Genomic DNA, 16,048 nt, shown 5'->3' with positions numbered 1-16,048 from the left:
ATGTAACCCTTTCAGAATGGAGGTAAGTAACATAAACTTATCCTTCTCAAATTGTAACCTTATTTGCAGAGGGAAGGAGGGACTACAATTTTAAATATCCTGCTAACTGAATAAACTGCTAAAAGACACATAGGAAAATGCTTGTTACTTAAGAGTAATGGGGTAGATTAAAAAAAAGACAACCCAACCACAAAACAAAAAAAACCCAGACTAATAATACCTAAAAAAAAAAAAAATAGGTTATTAGTAGTATTTGATGCTTTTACAAAGAAAAAAAGGCACTAAAGCTTTAGAAATGTTAGATGCTAATATCTTCACAGAAAAGTCCGTCGGTAAAGTCCTTAACTGAAATATAGCCAATCTAGCCTGCTCCCACTGTCTTCTCAGATATCTAATCATTTCTAAAGTAGAACTTAGTTCAATCCCATTTAATTCTTCATTATATTGAACAATATATTTATGTCTCCCTTTTCTCTTAAATATTAAAAACAAATCATGATATCCTTTTAAATATATTTATGCCTGCTAGCATATGAACTAAAAACAAGTGCTGTTTATATAAAAAAGTACAGCGTGTGTGGAAAATACCAACAGCTTAAGATTAAAAAAATGAACGTGTCCACTATTACATCTATTGCTAAGAAGAGCCCTCCTCTTTCTTTATGTAAAGAAAGTCACTGAGCCCTAGCTGGTTTTGCTCAATGGTTAGAGCGTCGGCCTGTGGCCTGAAGGGTACCAGGTTCAATTCCGGTCAAGGGCACATGCCTGGGTTGCAGGCTCAATCCCCAGTAGGGGGCGTGTAGGTGGCAGCCAATCAATGATTCTCTCTCATCATTGACGTTTCTATCTCTCTCCTCTCCCTTCCTCTCTGAAATCAATAAAAAATATATTTTTTAAAAAGTCACTGAATATAGTCAGTAAAGAGTATTTTTCCTTTGATGCTTTATGCAAATGTACTTAATTTTAATGTTTATATAACTTTTAGAAGTGGATATGCCTCTTGCCTCATGTAGTGGGGTTCAGCCATACCCAACCTTGAACTAGTTATTAATCCAAATGTATTCCTTCATATTCTTATATTCTCATATTCTTTCCACTCCACCTCCCTCTTCTCCCTATGAAAAACAGAACATTATTTCAGTGACTCCCAAATCTGTTCAAATACTTTTGAATCAGCCCAGTTGCCCTTTCAAAATACAGAATCTCCAGAAGGTGGGACTTAGAAATCTGTTTTCTTTTCTTTTAAATATATTTTTATTGCTTTCAGAGAGGAAGGGAGAGGGAGAGATAGAAATATCAATGATGAGAATCATTGATTGGCTGCCTCCTGCATGCCCCCTACTTGGGATCTAACCCACAACCTGGGCATGTATCCTTGACCAGAATCAAACTCGGGGCCCTTTAGTCTGCAGGTTGATGCTCTATCTATCCACTGAGCCAAACCAGCCAGGACTAGAAATCTGTTTTTAAAAATCTTCACAGGTGCCCCACGGGTGTGGCTCAGTGGATTGAGCATCATCCTGTGCACCAAAAGGTAACTTGTTCGAGTCCGGGTTGCGGGCCTGATCCCCAGAAGGGGAGGGGATGCAGGAGGCAGCCGATTGATATTTTTCTCTCACATTGATGTTTCTTTCTCTCTCTCCCTCTCCTTCCCTCTTGCTAAAATCAATAAAACATTATTTTAAAAAAAAATCTTCACAAGTGATTCTTATGATCACACAGGTTTGTTAAACCCAATCCCAGATTGTTAAATAGAAACCTGATACATGTTAAAAGAGACAGAGGCAAACATTCTCTGCATGCCTGTAATCTAATAAATTGTTGAAGAAAAATGAACTAGAAAATCATGGCATCATTCCAGTGTTTCTTACTCAGACACAATATTCCTACAGAATTGTGAGGGTCTCCCTGAGTTTCTTAGTTTCAGATATAGTTTAAATTAAAAATAAACAATAGAGTCCTGGCTGGTGTGGCTCAGTTGGTTGGGTGTTGTCCCGTGCACCAAAGGGTTGCTGATTGGATTCCCGGTCAGGGTACATGCCCAGATTTCCGGCTTGATCCCAGGTACAAGACAAGCAGGTTTTACTCCCACATCAATGTCTCTTTCTCTTCTCTCTCTCTTTCTATCTCCCTTCCTTTCTCTCTAAATATCAATAAACATGTTTAAAAAATCAATATAAAAGTTTGCAGTTATTTTAACATAGTATGTTCCATGTGCACTTAGAAAGTGTACTGTGCAATTGTTGAGTGAGTGTTCTATACATGCCAATTAGGTCAAGTTGGGTAATCATAGTGCATAAATCAATAACATCCTTCTGATTTGTCAGCTTTATCAGTTACTGAGAGAAATATGTTAACATCTCTACCAATGAAAGTGGACTTGTCTCTTCTTTTTAGTTTTATTAATTTTTGCTTGATATACTTTAAAGCTTATGTTATTAGGTATATACAAATTTAGAGTTATATCTTCCTGTTGAACAGATCCATTTATCATGAAATGCCCCATATCACTCTAATAATACTTTTGCCTTGATTTTGTTTTTCTATTTAGTTTGACAATTGTTGTCTTTTACAGAGCTTAATCCATTTATAGTTAATGTATTTACTGACACAGTTGGGCTTAAGTCTACCATTTTGCTCTACTTTCTATTTGTCTTGCTCTGTGCATTCATTGTTTTAAAATTGATTTTAGAGAGAGGAAGGGGAGAGAAAGGAGTGGAGAGAGAAAGAGAGAACATTGATTTGTTGTTCCACTTATTTATAAATTCATTGGTTGCTTCTTTGGCATATTGGACACTAATTTTTAAAAAAATATATTTTTATTGATTTCAGAGAGGAAGTGAGAGGGAGAGAGAGATAGAAACATCAATGATGAGAGAGAATCATTGATTGGCTGCCTCCTGCATGCCCCCTACTGGGGATCGAGCCTGCAATCCGGCCAGGCATGTGCCCTTGACTGGAATCGAACCTGGGACCTTTCAGTCTGTAGATCAAACCAGCTAGGGTTAGACACTTATTTTTGTTAATCCTCACCTGAGGATACTTTTCCATTAATTTTTAGAGAGAGTGGAAGGGAGGAGGAGAGACAGAGAGAGAAAAACAACTATGTGAGAGACCAGGGCCTCGGATTGAGCCTACAACTAAGGTAGATGCCCTTGACCAGAATTGAACCAGGGACCCTTCAGTTCAAAGGCCGATACTCTATCAACTGAGCCAAACCAGCTAGAGCAACCTTGGCATATTGGGATGATGCTCTAATAAACTGATTTACTCGGCCAGGGCCTGTTCATTCGTGACTTGTTACAATTTACATTAAGTTAGTATGTTTACTACTTATTGCAAGAATTTTATAACATTTCAACTCTATTTGTTCTTTGTGTAAATAGTCATGTTTTACTACATATACATAACAATATAACACAGAAAACATTATTGTTGTTTTAACAAACAATATTATTTTATATTCCCTACATATTTGCTTTTTCAGATATTCTTCATTTCTTTCTGCAATTCTATGTTTCCAACTAGGATAATTTTAGTTAATCATTTTTTTCCCCCAGTTAATCATTTTTGAAGGATATTTGCACTGGGTATAGTATTTTCAGTTGGGAGTTGCAGTTTTTTTGTTTATTTAACTTCAGCACTTTATATTGTCATTTGGTTGGCTTCACCCCCCCGCCTCCGTTGGACTGCTTTTCTTTGTATGCTTCATTTTTTAGATGCTTTCTATTTGCACATAGCATAAGTGATATAAACGGGATGCAGATCTTTATGTTGTTGATAACATACATGGGAAAGAAATCTGAAGTCATACTATTAGGCATTTTTGGTGGAGACTGGTCTGGGAGTGCTCTGGAAACTTAAGTTTTAGCCATTATTCAAGAGCAACACCTATAACTGATTAAAATAAAGTGTTGATAAAATTCTTCCCACACATTTTTTGCTTAGGTAGGTGCCTCCTGAAAGAAAGAAATTCTGAATCATGGGAGTGTTTTCATGCATAAAAGATATCAGAAAAAATAATAATAAAGAAAGAGAAGCAGATTAATTATTCCTAATGAAATGGGAAAGAAGTAAATCATCTTTTCTTTTCACCCTCAATCCATTATGCTGACACCAAAGGGAAATCACAAAAACTTGATTCTATCAAATATCCTACATAGGAAGAGTAGGACCTTCAAATAATTAAATGACAGTGGGGAGGCAGCCAGTCAAGCCTTCCCTACTTAAATCCAAGAGTATTGTCAGGAAGGAAAGGTAGCAGACTGAAAGTAGACTAATGGTAAAATTCATAGAAAGACCTACTCAGCAGTCTGCCTAAATCCAACTTTGAAGAGTCTATGAAACAGATATTGGTCTCTCACTATCAAATTCCATTTGGGCATATATTGTTTGTTATCTAACTAGGTATTATTTGTAACTTAGAATAGTGGCTAGGGTCATGCACATATTTTTTTCAGAATTTTAATTCCAACTCTATATAAATTATATGACTATTTTTTCTAATAAAAGCTTCTCAAAGATATTATTTCTGATAGTGCTATTTAGAGTGGTAAATCATTGGAAATGAGTTGAATGTACAACAATAGGTATGTGAATAAATAAACTGAAAATTTTATATAAAACAACCCTGGCTGGTGTGTCTCAGCGGTTAGAGTGTTGGCCCGAGCACCAGAAGTCTTGGCTTTGATTCCCAAAGGCACATACCTGAGTTACAGGTTCACTTCCTGGCCCTGGTTGGGGTGAGTTCGGGAGGCAACCAATTGATGTGTCTCCCTCCTATCTATGTTTCTCTTTCTTTCGCGCTCTCTCTGTCTCTCTCTCTCTTCCTCCCTCCTTCCCTATCACTCCCTTTAAAAGTCAATGGAAAAGATATTCTTGGTTAAGGAATAACCAAAAACAAAAAAAGAGAAAAATTAATATAAAACAATCCTATATAATAAAAAGCTAATATGCTAATTAGACCGGACAGCAGAATGACCTTGTGGAACAACCTTCCACAACAATCTTATAAGCCGGAGCCCTGAGGCAGCTGGGGCTGTGAGGGCTGAGCCCCTTGCACAAATTTCGTGCATCGGGCCTCTAGTATATAATCATTAAAATGATTTCTAGAGTAATAATCCTAGATTAAAAGCATAATATAAATATATATGTAAATTATATATCATGTTATTTAAACTATGCTAATTTTTGTTAAAAAGGAGAATGAAGGAACTAAACCAAAATGTAAATATATTGTAATGGTAGGATTATGAGAGACTTGTGTTTCTTCTTGCTAGCTTCCCATATATATATATATATATATATATATATATATATATATATATATGTATATGTATATATATATATATTTTTTTTTTAATATATTTTATTGATTTTTTACAGAGAGGAAGGGAGAGGGATAGAGAGTTAGAAACATCGATGAGAGAGAAACATCGATCAGCTGCCTCCTGCACACCCCCCACTGGGGATGTGCCCACAACCAAGGAACGTGCCCTTAACCGGAATCGAACCTGGGACCTTTCAGTCCGCAGGCCGACGCTCTATCCACTGAGCCAAACCGGTTTCGGCTTCCTATATATTTTTTAACAATAAACATGTATGGCTTTTATAACTGGAAAAAAAAATTTACTTTTTACAATGGGAAGTGAGAGCTTTCAAACCATCACAGTTAATAAATGAAGTCCAACATACACATAAATACACAAAAGAAAACAATTCTTTCTACACGTTAGGCTTCAAAAAAAAAAAAAAAGAATTATTTACCACATAAAAATCATAGTCTGACCCTAACCGGTTTGGATCAGTGGATAGAGCATCAGCCTGAGGACTGAAAGGTCCCAGGTTCAATTCCAGTCAAGAGCATGTACCTTGGTTGTGGGCACATCCCCAGTAGGAGGTGTGCAGGAGGCAGCTGATTGATGTTTCTCTCTCATCAATGTTTCTAACTCTCTATCCCTCTCCCTTCCTTTCTGTAAAAAATCAATAAAATATATTTTAAAAAAACATAGTCTGAAACAGTAAGCAAATTAAACCACTCAAGGATATATTCTTTGGTATTTAAAGTAATGACACATGTTAAAGTGAGATTTGGGTTACCCAAAAGACACCTTCTAGTCCTGTATTCTTTAAGTATACCACCCTTGTTCGCCATGAGTACAATCTTGTGCTAAAGGAGTTAGAAACCAAATTTAAAGGTGATCTAAATTCACCAGCTGTAAACTTTCCAGCTGTAGAATGAAGGGTTTGAGAGTATGCATAAATCCTTTAGGGCAGGGGCTTACTATATCTAACTGAAGTCACTAATCTCTGGAGCATTCTTGGATCCATTAAAACTGGTATACTAGTTCAGGTTTCTGACTATAAATTTTTGTCTGACAGGAAGAAAATTCAATTCCATCACTTAGAAAACTGCAATAGAAAGAGAAACTAACAAGTAAATAAATTATACAATGAAAAGTATATTCATGTACCTAGAAATCATCCCTCTTTTTTTTTTTTTAATATATTTTATTGATTTTTTACAGAGAGGAAGGAAGAGGGATAGAGAGTTAGAAACATCGATGAGAGAGAAACATCGATTAGCTGCCTCCTGCACACCTCCTACTGGGGATGTGCCCGCAACCAAGTTACGTGCCCTTGACCGGAATCGAACCTGGGACCTTTCAGTCCGCAGGCTGATGCTCTATCCACTGAGCCAAACCGGTTTTGGCATCCCTCTTTTTTAATTTTTGATACAATTATACCTCAGATTTGTTATCCTGTATAATAAAAGCCTAATATGCTAAGTGTCTGGTTGTCAATTCAACCAATCAAAGCGTAATATGCTAATGATATGCTAAGGCCGCTCAACCGCTTGCTATGACGTGCACTGACCACCAGGGGGCAGATACTCTGATCGGTACTTTAGCTTGCTGCTCGGGTTCGGCCAATCTGGACTGAGTGAGATGGGCCGGACATGCCCTGGAGCCCTTGTGCGGCCCCTCCTCCTGGCCAGCCCCCACCCGTGCATGAATTAGTGCACTGGGCCTCTAGTATACTCATAAGAAGAGAGATGTGAATTTGAAACTGTTCTTAAGCAAATTTGTACATCAACCACTTGTTCTCAATACTTCTGATTTTATGACCATCTCCCTCCCATTTCCAATTTGACAAGAAATACAGGCTTGGAGTCACATTTGGATATTCCATTATTTCTGTTTAAACTAATTATGAAGTTTAAAATGGCTTTATGACCCTATTCTTTCCGTGACAGCCAACACAAGGTAGTTTCCCTCCAAGTTTCCTTTTGTTTGACAGAAAACAGGGTGTAGGATGCTGGCTTTAGTTTTATGATTGTGTGTTCCAAAGAAAACACCTTTTTCTTTGAGTCATGCAGCTGCAGGCAACTAGGAAAGCAAGTCAGAGTTGGAGGTCTTGATGTTTTCTGGAGGGGGCGGTTGTTGGGAGAGGAAGATAACGAATCAAATCAGAGTTTGGAGTTTCCAGTTTGAGTAATACCCTGAAACTATGCCCTGGTATTTAAACTACTTTACTCTCTCATTCAAGTTGTAGCACCTCACATTTCATAGGCTTGTTTCTATATTATGTATTATGCAGAGTTTTAGTAGTTTCTTCAACTCCCAAGTTTTTATGGCCAACATTTAATTCAAGTTTTTTAGTTCTAGTTGTTCCAGGTGAATTTCTAGGGTGATTTTAAAATAAATGTGTAGTATTATTAAAATTTACTTAGCATTTTTCATCAATAAAGTTATCATTAATTATTTGCTATAGATACATTATTATACCTACTTTACCTTCTAGAGATAAGGGATAAAACAGAGTTCAACAATAAACCCTAGGTCAAAGATAGTGTTCATTTTAGAATCCATATTACAACCAATTCTTTTTTTTTTTTAAATATACTTTATTGATTTTTTACAGAGAGGAAGGGAGAGAGATAGAGAGTTAGAAACATCGATGAGAGAGAAACATCGATCAGCTGCCTCCTGCACACTCCCCACTGGGGATGTGCCCACAACCAAAGTACATGCCCCTGACCGGAATCGAACCTGGGACCCTTGAGTCCGCAGGCCAGCGCTCTAGATCCACTGAGCCAAACTGGTTAGGGCCAACCAATTCTTAATCAACCATGTTGGAAGGCAAGGTAAGGTACCGGCAATTGGACTCAATAGAAAACTCACTTGTCAACATAGCCTTCACTACCTTCTCCCTGTCACTAGGTTTGGTGATAAGCAACAAAATTATTGAGTCTTAGTTCTACCTCTATTTCTTATACCTTATGGGGTTTAAAAAAATATCTAGATTTAAAGTGTATAAAGTCCCATTTTACCCATGAAACTTTTATTATAATCAGTTATTTGCCCAAAATTTAAAAATCTGTAATTTTTTTGCAACAAGATACTTACTCCATTATCAAGAGGTGCCAATTTCTTTTTTCTTTTTTAGTTTAAGGTGTACAGCATAATGATTTGACTTACATATATTGTGTTTCCTTCTATTTATAATCTAATAGTTTTGTCTATTTATTTATCTTTTATGCTCATCTAGCTTGTAACAGATACTGCTTTTACACAAGCTTTTTAACAGCATCAGAACTTTGTAAATGGAGAACATTAATTTACAGTACTTACATTATTGTACTCACTTATGCCTTCTAAAAAAAGGTTATTATTGGATTTAAAGAACTGTTTTAGGAAACTGCAACAGAATTAAAGCAAAAGCTGTCACTAATGAACAAAGCAGGCTTTGTCTAGTTCAGGCCCATAACTTTCCTTGGAAGTACTGCATAGTTCTGACCTTTGGGAAACAGAATTGATAGTCAGGGAGAAGGTCTTTCTATGTAATGTTCTTGCAGGTACAATTAGTCCTGAGGTTCAAACTCTGGGAAAACAGTTTTCTGACCATAATTGCATCAAGTAGTGATGCTGCTTTACCCTTGGCAACTTGATATATACACTTTTAAATATATATATATATATATATATATATATATATATATATATATATATTTTAAATATATTTTTATTGATCTTAGAGAGGAAGGGAGAGGGAGAGATAGAAACATCAATGATGAGAGAGAATCATTGATCAGCTGCCTCCTGCACGCCCCCTATTGGGGATCGAGCCCGCAACCCAGGCTTGTGCCCTTGACCAGAATCAAACCTGGGACCCTTCAGTCTGCAGGCTGACGCTCTATCCACTGAGACAAACCAGCTAGGGCTATATATTTTTTTATTGATTCCAGAGAGAAAGGGGAGGGAGAGAGAGACAGAAACATCAATGATGAGAGAGAATCACTGATTGGCTGCCTCCTGCACACCCCCTACTTGGGATTGAGCCTGCAACAAGGGCATGTACCCTTTGCCGAAATCGAACCTGGGACCCTTCAGTGTGCAGGCCAACGCTCTATCCACTGAGCAAATCCAGCTAGGGCGAGATATATACTTTTTTGATAAAAATTCCAAGTTAATAGTAAGGTTTTTTTTAAATTGATTTTACAGAGAGAAACATCAATGGGTTGCCTCCTGCACGAGTCCCCACTGGGGATTGAATCTGAAACCTGGGTATGTGCCCTGACTGGGAATTGAACCCACCACTCTTTGGTGTACAGGATGATACTTCAACCAACTGGGCCACAGTGGCCCGGGCGAGAATAAGTTTTTGTAGTGAGGTGCTAGAATATAATATATTCTCTCATTAAAAACAAAACAAAAAAACCCTTAAACTTCCCAAAGTTTTACTTGCAAGAAGAAAGAAGGACACATTCTTGTGACAACAGGTTATCAGAAAATCCAATGGGGCAGAAAGAGTGGATAATTTTTTATTGGTATTCCACATTCGAAAAACAGAAAATTCTTTAAGGAGTCCACGACAGGATCCTATACTATCGCTTCCTCCTCATTCCTGGATTTTATGCGGAAAGTATGCCGGTTCCTTCTTTCTTAGAAGAAAGCATTTATTGTTAGACCTATATAGATATGAGATATGTCTCCAATACCTCTGATAACTAAATAATGCCAAGTGTTTTTCTTTAAAGTCCTATGAAGTTTATTTTTAATTAACCCATCTACTATTTATTCCTATGTTAATACTGTTATTCATCCATCAGTCTCCTTACTAATTTTGCCTCGAAAGAATGATACATTTTGAAATCAGCACTCTCAGAATTACTCCTATTATCATGTATAGATTTCAGAGCAAAATGAATCAAGTGACAATGGAAAAAAAAATGTAAGTAAGTGGAAATATTATAATACAGTATCTTTTAAAACAATAAATTCCTATGTAAAAGAAAAGCAGAAAAAAAGAGGCTAATTAATTAATAAAAGGTATGTGAAGAGTCAAAAAAGAAGAAAAGAAAAAAGCTAGAGATAGGAAATGGAAGGCAAAGAGAAGGAAAGTTCCAGACTAAATGGCTGGGGAGAGGTTATTAAAATTCTTTGGCCTTGTGCCTAATTTAAGAACATGTGCACTGGTTGTTTTAATATGATACAAAGTAAAGAATTCCAGTAAACATAGAAACAGCTTTTATGTTGATAGAGAACTACGAAGCATTATTGGAAAGTTTTAAAAAATACATTTTTATTGATTTCAGTGAGGAAGGGAGAGGAAGAGAGAGAGAGAAACATCAATGAGAGAATCATTGATCGTTGCCTCCTGCACGCCCCACAGTGGGGACTGAGCCTGCAACCCAGGCATATACCCTGACCAGAATCGAACCATGACCTCCTGGTTCATAGGTCAACCCTCAACCACTGAGCCTCACTGGCTGGGCTGAAAGTTTTATCTGAGTAAATCTACAGACTTTCTCCTATGGACATATTTCACTTAAGGATAATTTTTAAAATATGAACTTCTGAGGATGACTACTTATTTCCTTGAATAAACACTACAGCATAAATTCCTACTCAGCAGTTCACTCAATTACTCAATTAGTTCACCAGTTGTTAAAAAGATTCTATGGTAAAAACTTTAGTTAGGTATTGACATAACAGCTCATAAATTTGCATATGAGCCCTAACTGGTTTGGCTCAGTGGATAGAGCATCAGCCTGCGGACTGAAAGGTCCCAAGTTCGATTCCGATCAAGGGCATGTACCTTGGTTGCGGGCACATCCCCAGTGGGGAGTGTGCAGGAGGCAGCTGATCAATGTTTCTTTCTCATCGATGTTTCTAACTCTCTATCCCTCTCCCTTCCTCTCTGTAAAAAATTAATAAAATATATTTAAAAAATTTGCATATGAGTCTCAGACAAAGGTTATTTGTTTGAAAGCAGACTCTTCTTAGTTAATAGCTCTGGATATCCATCATAAGTCAAGGGAGTCAACTAACTTAGAAAAAAATATGTTTATCTTAAACAAATTTATTAATATTTTGAATTTAATTTTTTAAATTCTCAACTAGATATGAGTTATACCTATACATGGTTTACTATTACATTCACAGTGCCTTAAAAATAATAAATAAATTCAATATATTCAGTAACTTATTTTACATCACTTGGTTTGCCCAAAACTAGTACTATCAATTTTAAAGTTCAAAACTTATTACCATATTACAGGCCTAGAAACATAAACAAATTATTTATGTCTTAATTTACTTTGGACATGCATCCTTTCAAAGAATCTGATAAGACTTTTCAGAATCCTTACCCATTGAAATGCTTTTTGAATTTCATTAAAAATTGTTATGTTTGGTAAAAGCCTTTAAAATAATGGTATAAGTCCCCAAAGTTGTCAATGTTAAACCTTCATGACCCAATCCTGATTTGCTCGAATAGAACACTAGTACATCCTAAATTATAAATAATATAAACAGAGTCTGTCCATGAAAATAGCTTATAGTCACCTAGAAATTATCTAGGTAATAGGAAATAAAAACCCCCAAATTAAATCTAGAGAGAATATAAAAATTTTTGTTAGATACTTGAGTGACTTCTATTTCTTCTTTAGAAGTCTCTTATTAGGGATACTTGGTAGTTAGAAAAATTTATGAATTTGATTTCTCATTTTTCTTTAGAAGCATAAGAAATATCAAACTTTATCTACTCAAATGAATTTTTGTGTGTAGTATATAGATGTTAGATGGGCTTTCGTCATAAATATCACCACCCATCATTAAGTTATACCTGCTTACCCATTTCTTGCTTTTCAAAGACTCTCATTTCCATCTCATAAATAAATGCCTAGCATTATTTAGGTCCTTATTATACTTGTTAATAAAGAACTAATCTTTGAAACCACAAGAGAATTTATTGGCCCAAAACTATTCTCACCAAATTTTTTCTTTTATATATATTTTTATTGATTTCAGAGAGGAAGGGGGAGGGAGAAATAGAAACATCAACGATGAGAGAGAATCATTGATCGGTTGCCTCCTGTACATCCCACACTGGGGATTGAGCCCATAACCAGGGCATATGCCCTGACCAGGAATCAAACCATGACCTCCTGGTTCACAGGTTGATGCTCAATAACTAAGCCACAATGGCTGGGCCTAATATCACCAAATTCTGGAGAGTGGTTATCTCTGAGAGCAAAGGCTCAAAATGTCATAAGTGAATGTGGACACAGAGCAAGGGGTAAGATAGAGTGGGACATATCTCTGTTTTAGATTTCATTTCTAAAGCTGGATAGTGGCCCCAGAGGGTCCTTTATATTCTTTTCTACAACTTTCTCGATTTATAAAACTTTTTTTTGAGTTAGTGAATTGATATGGACCTAGCCCTGGTGATCAAGGAAGGTAAAGTGAGTCAAGTCCTGACTTCAGTGTTAAAAATCTATTGCTAAATGACTCACTTTGCAATCCATGTGCCTCAGATTCAGTAAAACATGAAAAATACTTTGTAGGAATTTCATCTGGCAAGTTCTCAGGAGAAAACTTACCTTTAGAAACTAAATCACATTAAATCATGAGACATTTGGGAGTGTTAACCTGTGTTCCCCACTCTTTTATACTTTTCTTTAAAGTCACCCCCATTTTTCATTTTTGAAGAAAAAAAAAAAAAGGCAGCCTAGGACTGAACATGTTTTCTGCTGCTTCCTAAGTGTAAAAAAAAAAAAAGTATACATCTTTTTAAAAAATAGATTAATGTTAACAACTGTTTAATGAACATCCATTTAAATTTCTTCTTCCTTCCTTTCTATCTTCATCTTATACAAAAGCTCAGAAGTTTGGAAAAATAAGTCTTCAGTAACAATGGACTTCCACTTCACTTAAAAGCTTTGAAACTCTGAGCTACACTCACAATTATCAGCCGGATCTCTAGCTATCTCTGAGATAATAACATTGCAAATGTAAAGTACTGACTTCAGAAATATTTATACCAAAGTATTGTCTCATGAGAAATGGAAACACCAGCACAATGGAAAAAGCCTGAGACTTATTTGGAAATTGTATAAATCAGTCTAAAAAATTAAATCAACTCTTTAAAATGGTCCTGTTTATAGAAGTCAACAGGTCTAGTTCTACACCATATATATCTATCAATTGCCCAAGCCCTGTAAAATACTAGTAAAACACCACTGAATTCTAAATACGAGTTTGTATAGCACTTATTATCTGCAAAGTCAAGAAATTAACAGGTGGTTTCCTAGCAATATTATATATAAAAAGAACTCCAAAGGAACCAAGTAAAACAAAACTATGTGTGGTAGATTAATACAACTAAGTGAAAAATAACTGATATGTTTTCATTTATTCTTCACAAAGTTATAAATGTCCAAAGTTATAAGCATCAAATTCCTTACATTCAAATCCCTTTAAAATATTCAACTTCATCTGTAGATCTGCCTTGTCTGTCAAGATTTTATTTCTTTGCCTTTTATTACTCACCAATTGCATCTGGATTTACCGGTCTGGAGACATCAGCTTGCCCCATGATTATATTGTCTGATGTATCTCACGACAACAAACTGTCCCGGACCAAAGCGAACTTTCCTTAAAAGATAAATCCACATAAGGAGGGGACGCGCACTCCTCTCTCAGTGTCACTGCCAAACATCAGGAAATGGCATGAGGTCAATCTGCCGGAGTTTCTCTTTCCCTGTATCCCGGCCTGGGCACTGGAGGTTCTTACAAAAACGTCTTCACGCTGGCTCTCTTCACACAGGAATGCCTGTCATTCCAGGGTGCACACTGTGAAGAGCAGAAGTGCAGGAAGGGGAGGAGACTGCCAACCACATTCTAGCTGCTGAGCGGCAAGCCCTGAAAGTCCACACCTACTTTTCCTGATACTGAGCTTGGTTCCTGCTCTCCAGGCTGGAGACACAGAAGAAAGGGAGCTTACGCAAGAGCCTACCAAAGAACTTACAAATTTAATCACACAAAAAACCACCAGGGTTTCGCATAGCAGGCTAATGGGAGCAGACATCCATTTAAAGGTATGTTTTAGATACAGGCTTGACCGAAAAGTATCAGACTGTTCTCACATTTCCCTGCTTGCTCTCAAATTGTATTTCTACCTCTGAGTGGCATATCCAAATCAGAAAGAGATCTACATACTGGGAATTAATAACATTAGGAATGTTATTTTAGGTTGAATATACTTTTTCTAAAAATAAAAAGAAATGTTTCTGAACACTTTGCTTACTAAGATAGTAAACTTGATATAAATATTTGGAAGATATTATACAATATTTGTCTTTTTTGCCACAGCTCTATAACCATATTTGATCTTGGGGAATACAAAGCAGTGGTCCCACATTTTTGGTATAATACATGGACATATCAGCTAACCACATGCAGCAACCAAGAGTCCAGTTTACATACTGATATTTCATTTTCATTGATATAATTTACATATAGGCATCATTAAGAATACTACATGAATTTTTATTTACATACATGCCTGTGTATGTTAACACTAAATTTTCTAAATGTAAAAAAGCCACACATAACACAAACTTACCAGTGTTTGGCCACATGCTCTGGATTATTTCACTAACTCTTCAAGATAAAATGGGGAACTAACAATTTGAGCATTATATTAAGGAGTTTTATGTAGGTTATTTCATTTCATCATCATCACAACTAACCATGTGTTGTGAAGAATATATGATTTACTCTATTATCAGATAAGAAAACTAAAGCTAGTAAGGTCAAATCCTGTGTCTTATGTCACCAACTTTTTAAGTGCTGAAGCCCTAATATTCCTTCAACAAATAAGAGCTACCCAAAACACGGACCTTTTAGTTTAAATCCTTGTTCTCCAAACTGAGGTCACAGGAAGATTTCTATACCTGGGCTTTCCTTTTGCCTTTTCTTAGGTAGCTTCTCTCCCCCACCCGCATTGTCTTAACCCCATTATCTGCTTTGATACAAAAAAAAAAAAAAGCAAAGGTAGCAAATAAGAAAATGACAATGCTAAGGCATCAGTAAGAAAACAAAGCGAAGAAATACTCAGGCAACATTTAATTGTTAATACTGATAGTAGTCAGAAAAACATTATGATATTGACCTTAAAATAGGAAAGAGAATAAAAGGACAAATAAATTGAAAGAATACTGCAATGTAAGAATTTCTAATACCTTCTAACTCTGGCACTTATATTTATTAGCCTAAAAGTGTAACATATGCAATAGCAGTTTCTACTACTATAATATGGGGGAAACATAAGGGGGCAAATAAATTGTCCAGTACCCAGTAGGTACTTAAAATATTATAACTATCACCACATCACCACCATCATCATGAAGATAATACAGCATATTGCTTAAGAGGATGAGCTTTGGAGGCAAATGAAATTTTAATTTCAAATCTATTACTTGGTGGTAACACTAGGCAAGTTACTTCACACCTCTCTGAGCCTCGGTTTTCTAATCTGTAAGATGGGCAACACAATACAAAAAACAGTACAGGGCAGTTATAGGGATGAAATGACATGAACATTTAAAAAAAGCCCTTGGAGCTCTGGCTGGTTTGGCTCAGTGGATAGAGCGTCAGTCTACAGATTGGAGGGTCCCAGGTTCGATTCTAGTCAAGGGCACATGCCTGGGTTGCAGGCTGGATCCCCAGTGGGGGGCATGCAAGAGGCAGCCTATCAATGA

General features: G+C 36.4%; 1 protein-coding gene across 6 annotated transcripts in view; it reads right to left on the bottom strand.

Moving 5' to 3' along the window:
• LOC308243090 (mediator of RNA polymerase II transcription subunit 18) overlaps positions 1–16,048 on the bottom strand; it is a 102,926-nt gene that overhangs the window by 26,657 nt on the left and 60,221 nt on the right. For 2 of the 6 annotated variants that reach the window (XM_080658221.1, XM_080658218.1), the window contains exon 1: positions 13,836–14,119. The exons of the other annotated variants lie outside the window; for them this stretch is intronic. In XM_080658221.1, coding sequence (XP_080514347.1) covers positions 13,836–13,844 — 9 coding nt within the window. In that variant the 5' untranslated portion in view covers positions 13,845–14,119. Of the gene's footprint in view, positions 1–13,835; positions 14,120–16,048 lie in introns of those variants that run through there. 6 annotated transcript variants of the gene reach the window in all.

The sequence above is a fragment of the Plecotus auritus genome (assembly GCF_963455305.1).
Source record: "Plecotus auritus genome assembly, chromosome: 2".
Taxonomy (NCBI): Eukaryota; Metazoa; Chordata; class Mammalia; order Chiroptera; family Vespertilionidae; genus Plecotus; species Plecotus auritus.
This window is presented reverse-complemented; position numbering and strand designations above follow the sequence as displayed.